A 6,413-nucleotide genomic window follows, 5' to 3' on the forward strand; every position below is an offset into this window, starting at 1 on the left:
GCTCATAGAATGGCATCAGAATGTGACTACTAGCGGCATGCACACCGTATTGATGAAGCTAATGATACGAGTCAGCTTGGCGGGTTCTATCATCCTTCAGAAATCTCAAGCCGTTCTACTAGTTTTACAAGCAACGACGTGACACACAGGCTAAGAGCGATGATTACGTGCTCTGGGTAAACACGTAGATCATACTCTGAGCAGATTCCACCAGCTGACAGAGATAAACGGTGCGCCTGTAAATTGTCCATCCGACATGGAGTACTCCAAACTGTTTAAGAATGTCCACAACATCAGGGACACTCCTAAGCGCATGACACAACGAACGCAATAATACGAAAATATCGAAACAAGAGCAGTAGTTTGGTCTGAATCGAACAGATATAGCTTCGAATATTGTAGGATATGAGGGATAAGAACGCAGGGCGCAGAAAGAGGTGGTGGTGTGACACCACTGGTGTCCTCCTGACTGTCAGCAATGGACGAAGAACCAGCCTGTGGAGTTTCAAACAGTTCAGTTCCAATTCATCAATCTGCTGCAGAAAAAGGCCCCGTACGGACCTGATTCGTATCCAGTGAGCGAGAACGCTGTGGCATAGCGGCCCCACTTTAGACACCCCGGAACACGTATCTTCAGCTCAACCATGGTAGCATCACTTAGAGACAGGTACCACCGAAACGGCCAGACCCGACTCGAGCCGTCGACGGTTCCGGGCAGATCCTCCCCGACGAGGGGGAGTCCTCGTTAGGGCGTCCCCCAAGTTCACAGATTCTCGATAGAAGCTTATAGCCGGATCACAGTAGTAATATGTAATACTCTCACAGCCTCTATGGTAGGCTGTCCTAGTAGCATGCGTAGAATAGGGGTGCATACGAAGAGTGCCGATTTCAGTGAAATGATATGCGTCTGGAACGCATCATCCCTTCCCAGTTACATGATGGCTGAGTACTGAACTCATCTCCAAAGGATATTTCCAGAGACGGGCTATTAAGGCAATTGAGTTTATTGTCGTACCAAAGAACCAACCGCAAGGATGGTCCCCATGAACATAGCACTCGGACCAGCATACTTTAAACAACCTCTCAATGTACCCGTCTGGACAGCATAACCAGCGATGCCCGCAGAGGCTCCTATGAGACCTGAGACGAAGCCGACCAAGCGATCCCAAAACACGCACACAACATCCGGCGACGTTACTATTACCTCCTTGCATGAACATCATCGTCATCTGTCGCGCATAGAAGCCCACTTTACTAGGCTGATGGATCTTATACTGCTGTTGTTGGTAGCTCATGAGGATAGTAACGACGGTAACTGGACGAGATGAGGCAACGCCACCTATCACACCGGTTCACTCGGTAAATATGAACATAGAAATGAAACACTCAATTATCCCGTATTATCGTATTTTACATGATGATGATATGATATTCTTGGTAACAATCTTGATTCTGAAATACTCAGGAATCAATCGGCTTCTTGGGTGCAGTTGTCTCTGCAGCGATTATATCGCGCAATATCCTCATATCACTGGTTACTTCCAGCAGAGCGTCTTCGACCTCACCTTGACGCCGTGGTATGACCATAACTCTACCGACGTCCTCATCCATACACCAATGCTCAACTAGAGCCTCCTTCTCACCCGGAGGGGCTAGCAGGAATGCATTCACCATCCTGCTCAGCTTGCCTAGGTCACAGTACTCCTCATAAGCTTGTCTGTCTGAACACCCTTCCTCAAGAGGATCCTCATCCACCACACGACCTAGTAGAATCTCCTCAACTTCCCTTGCACTACGATTCCCCGTATCCAATCTCACTGCAGCTTGCAGCAGCTCTTCTTCGCAGCGATGATCGTTGACAGTTACCCCAGCCTGGAATGGAGTCAGTGTGATGGTATGCAGTGCATCCGAGAAAAAGATATCCTTCTCTGTGCGTACATCGTCTTCTCGACGGACCCCAGTAACAGTCCCTCTGGGCACGACGTCGATGAAGGAGCAGGAGCGCAATGGAGGCTGCAAGTCGTCAAATCTGGAGAGTGTCGCAACATCATAGACATGATCAAAAGTACGTCCAGTCGCCTCTGCAGCCTCTTCCCGCCGAGTACCAAGATCACCATCTGGAAGATAATGAAACCATGGCGGGTTGTGGTCGGGACCCTGAACTAGGTGTATGTTCGCTGCCCTCTTGAAAGTGTGTAAAGGTAGAGTCCACCATTCAGTATGACTATCCATAGGATCATCACAAAGAGGCTTATGATGTACAAATGCATCCACATCACAGTCGGCGTTACTCCAAGGTCTCGGCAGAGCCCCTACAGGAGAATACAGACCCAGAAAGAGATTCACAGCATGCTGCTTCTCCTGATCTGATACATTATTAGCATAATGGCGATGTAGTGATATGAGAAGATCCCTACTGCGGGCTGCCAAGCCAGGCCAATCGGAATCAGGACGGTCTTGATAAGAAGGAAAGCGGATCAGTCGTTGATTGCTGCCGTTGAAGGCCGCGGGTTGCTGATCCCTTTGAAAGGAGCGAGTTAAACCAATGATATATGCATATTTCTTATGAGCCTCACTACCAGCATATTGCCACGCCAATTGATCTCCCATTTCCTCATACATACGAGTAAGCTCTCTCATCATCATCAGTGGTGGCGGCTCCCCAACCTCAGGTAGCCCTATAAAGCCTTGTTCCCTCAACTGAAAGCACAGTACTGCATACCCTAAGTGGTATTGGAAGACATTGGTCCGATCAAGGCAGTCCACACAGCTACCCCTCGCCACTCCACTTTGGAACCTTCTGACCCCCTCGCCCTTGGTGTCCAGACAGAGCCATCCTGTAGACAAGGCCAACCACTCTGATAATATTCCTAGATGATCAACCAAGTCTTGCCGAACGCCTTTCTTGAGCCTAGCCTGACCAGCCAAGTATTTACTATAGGCCTTCAGATCGAAGACTATGTATCGTATCTTCAGTGGTGGTGGGAGGTCAGCGTTCAAGGCAGTGACCGTACGCTGATAGCGAGAACCCAGCATAAACTCCTGTTCATTCTCAACAGTGGACAATGAGCGTGGCGGACGCCCCTCAAAAGGACTTTTCTTCTCTTCTACCTCCTCCTCCTCCTCCTCTTCTTCCCCCTTCCTCTCAGCATGCCGCATCAAATTGACCACCAGTATTGGGCCGCCATACCTCCCAAAGAGCCCCGAGAAGTGCCTTTTTGATGCCGTATTATTCCTATCAGTCCTGTGAAAGCGTATAGGAGGCTTTGGCTTCATCAGGCCCAACTGGTTCTGGTCCTGCATCCAAAACACAGGCACACTACCGCGAACTTGAACAAAGCTACTCAGAGGGTGACGACCTATCCCTCCGGTAGAGAGATCAATAAGCATCTGCTCTGTCTCAACCTCATTAGCCGCATCACCATCAGCGTTAATGCCTCGCTTCCTGTACCGAGTCCCTGCATAGAAGCGAGACCGCCGACCTACGAGGATAATGCTCAGTACTCGAGATAAGGAAGATATCTCGCGCGCCGCAAAATACCCGTATATGATGGGTACATACCATTGTTGAACTCGCCAGTCAGAGTGATTACGGAAACCTTCGCTGTGCGTCCAGTTCCACACAAAACGGGACAGAGAAGATTCCGCGATATTAGCCTGGGCACTGCGTGAGATATCGTATGTATGACAAAAGTAGTAGCCTCTACCCGCCTGCATATCCTGGATCCAATCGATAAGCCTACGCTCATCCTTAGCCAGCTGACGTTGATGTAGTATAGAGCCCGTATTAGTACTACTACTACCACCCCCACCAATAGAATACTGCTGCTGCTGCTGCTGCTGCTGCTGGTTGTTGTTGTCATGGCTGTTACTACTACTCTTCAATGGTATCAATATAGTCTTCTCAGTACTCCACACCTGAACACACTACATACTACTTCCTACGAGGCCTCGATACTAGAAAGGTGCTGCTTACCTGGTGACAGCCTCGACCACCGATCCATCCCACTGGTCGAGCCTCCGAGACAACTACTAGATAGTATCCTTGAAGAAGTTGGATTAACCCCACCACTGCCTGAACATATCTTAAGTCGAAGTCCACAAGATACAGAATAGGCCCATATGAGGCCCACCCGTATATCACTAGCAAGTCGTTTGTCCGAAGAGGCCCTTATATCGGTATCAGTAGCATATACAAGGGGCCTCGAGCTGACATGTGCAGCCTGCCTCGCAATACACAGGTACTCCGCCTTCTCCTCCTCCTTGTCCTCGTATCTTAACTACTTATTATAACGATCGTCTAGGATTAGCGATGGACTACCTCCTCAGAGCTCTCACATACACCAAGTCACTCGACTGATACACATCAATCTTATCAAAGTCGCCAAAGCCCTGTGCAGCTCTCAAGGGTCGTAAAGGGTGGGACTTCCCAGGCATGTGACCATCATCACTAACATCACTTCGCAGGAATATTAAGTTCACATGGACTAGATGTGTTTACTTAGATTACACACCTTCACACACAGCCTTCCACTGAACTCAACAACAACGTGGGGTAGGAGCAGAAACATAACAACATGTTAGTAAGGACGAGGTCCCTTTTTCTTACCGTATTTAGGCTTCAACGTTGGCTTCCCAATCACTTGGTCGGACATCTCACGCTCGAAGTCTTCAACCTCCCACTGCTCCGCCTCGTCCGAGTCGGGTTTGTTGCCTTCGAAAGGATTCCCGACGAAAGGATTAGACTTCCTGCACACAGAAGAATATCTTTAGGTTGACTGTGTAAGATACGGAATAGGTCCGCTTCTTACCCAACCCCATACATCTCTCTCAGCGTAGACAACGATGGTATTGCTTCCTAAAACACATACCTCTCCCTCCCCACATCTCCTACACATGTCCCTACATCATTATCATCATTAAGTAACTCCTTCAATGATGCTGCCACTCTACTCTTCTTCAACGGAGCTGCGGAGTACTTGGACTCTACGCAAGGTACAAACCCTATTCCGATCGACTTTAGCATTACTACTACTACCATCAAAAGCTATTGCCTCGGCGATCTCCGTAGCACCCTCCACCGCATCCTCGCCCAGTAGTGTTTCATCATCATCAACTCCGAAGAGTTCTTCTTCCTCATCCTCCTCGTCCACGATAGGATCGAGCATCTCAGCAGCCTCAAGTGCCGCCGCTGTATGACGTCGTTGTTGCCTTCGAGATACTCCCATGGCCTGCATCCCCTCCCATCGACGATACTTCGATGCGTGTAGTTTACCCACTAACGATGCACGCTCCTGTTCGACCTACACAACCACGAAATAGAGCCGTCATCAATCATGATAGAGAACCCGGTTGTGCCCTCCTACCTCCAAGCGTCTAGGCATCTTCATAAGACTCTTTATCTCCTCCTCTTCCCTACCAGCATCCTTATAGGCCTGCTTCAGCTTACCAAATCGGAAACCACGCACTCTCGACAGGATTCGCCGTAGATGGAGTTCCTGAGGACCGCCCTACAAGCTACTACTACTATCGAGATCTTACCCTCAGCTCAGCCTCCCTCTGTCGAGCATAGGCAAGGCCGTTGGGATAGAGGGGGTTAGGTCGTCGATTACTACCGAACGCTGGCACTATAGCGGAGTTCCAAGCCATAGCCATCTCAATCTAAGAGGAAGGACTTAGGGCGTACCGAGGGATGATGGGTTACCTTCTGTTGCTCTTCCAACTTCTTCCTCCTATCGCGGAACTCTTCCTCCGTCCTGAAATGGGTATACATGAGATCGATGACCAAACAAACCGACAAGATAGGGCAGAGGAGCGTATAGTAGACTACTACAAGGGTTTATACATATCTGATAAAAAAGCAACCACACTTTTGTCAATTTTCGGCAAACAATATTAACATCCACGATGATGTTGTTCCAACTAAAACACTATAGTATTCACCCCAAGCCGTCCTCTTAAATAGCACTAGACTTCCAAGGGCGACCATTTACATAGCATAATGTCCATCAGTGAAGACAGCAGCAGATTAGTTCCTATAACTACTACTGTTTAAATGCCATCCTTCTGTCCATACCAGTGTTCATCAACTGTAGCTGCCGGGCTACGAACTGCATAACAGGATGGTCATCTCTGAGGGCGGCGGCTTCCCCAAGACTTAGTACTATTAGTAGCTCACCTGTAGGTGTCGTTGCCACGGGTCCATTGATTACCCTCTACGAAGCAGTCTTGGAAGCGCAGGTCCGGGTACTTCCGTAAGAGGAATTTGACAAGTTTTGGGTATGGATTTTTGATCTTACGAGTCTGAAGGGGGAAGAGGAGAAGACAGAAAATTACTAAATGTGTCGATGTAAAAGTTCAGCATTTATGAGTGTAATGATATAATATACAGTTATCTATGATATCAGTATGAG

General features: G+C 48.6%; 4 protein-coding genes across 4 annotated transcripts in view; 1 reads left to right on the forward strand and 3 right to left on the reverse strand.

Moving 5' to 3' along the window:
• Positions 1-1,295, reverse strand: part of Pmar_PMAR010653 (DNA repair protein RAD5, putative) — a gene marked incomplete at both ends in the record, with an annotated part of 3,756 nt that extends 2,461 nt beyond the window's left edge. Inside the window, 2 exons of the mRNA XM_002776449.1 lie at positions 1,057-1,140; positions 1,205-1,295. Of these exons, the coding sequence (XP_002776495.1) occupies positions 1,057-1,140; positions 1,205-1,295 (175 nt within the window). The remainder of the gene's footprint in view (positions 1-1,056; positions 1,141-1,204) is intronic.
• A 166-nt stretch (positions 1,296-1,461) lies between these two features.
• On the reverse strand, positions 1,462-4,437 carry Pmar_PMAR010654 (hypothetical protein; the record flags this gene model as incomplete). Its single annotated transcript, XM_002776450.1, has 5 exons — positions 1,462-3,482; positions 3,594-3,759; positions 3,977-4,075; positions 4,134-4,275; positions 4,322-4,437. The coding sequence occupies 5 exons, from the start codon at positions 4,435-4,437 to the stop codon at positions 1,462-1,464; spliced, it is 2,544 nt and encodes an 847-aa protein (XP_002776496.1).
• Positions 4,438-4,580: 143 nt separating this feature from the next.
• Pmar_PMAR010655 (hypothetical protein) lies at positions 4,581-6,116 on the reverse strand (the record flags this gene model as incomplete). The annotated part of the gene is made up of 8 exons (XM_002776451.1): positions 4,581-4,749; positions 4,812-4,858; positions 4,907-4,986; positions 5,039-5,303; positions 5,367-5,498; positions 5,542-5,661; positions 5,705-5,756; positions 6,049-6,116. 8 exons carry the CDS (start codon positions 6,114-6,116, stop codon positions 4,581-4,583), a joined length of 933 nt encoding a protein of 310 aa, XP_002776497.1.
• A 6-nt stretch (positions 6,117-6,122) lies between these two features.
• The window catches only part of Pmar_PMAR010656 (hypothetical protein), a gene marked incomplete at both ends in the record, with an annotated part of 433 nt that continues 142 nt past the window's right edge, over positions 6,123-6,413 (forward strand). The window contains 2 exons of the mRNA XM_002776452.1: positions 6,123-6,160; positions 6,408-6,413. The exon at positions 6,408-6,413 is cut by the window's right edge and continues 4 nt beyond it. Coding sequence (XP_002776498.1) covers positions 6,123-6,160; positions 6,408-6,413 — 44 coding nt within the window. The remainder of the gene's footprint in view (positions 6,161-6,407) is intronic.

This window comes from Perkinsus marinus (genome assembly GCF_000006405.1).
Source record: "Perkinsus marinus ATCC 50983 genomic scaffold scf_1104296953396, whole genome shotgun sequence".
NCBI classification, from domain to species: Eukaryota; Perkinsozoa; order Perkinsida; family Perkinsidae; genus Perkinsus; species Perkinsus marinus.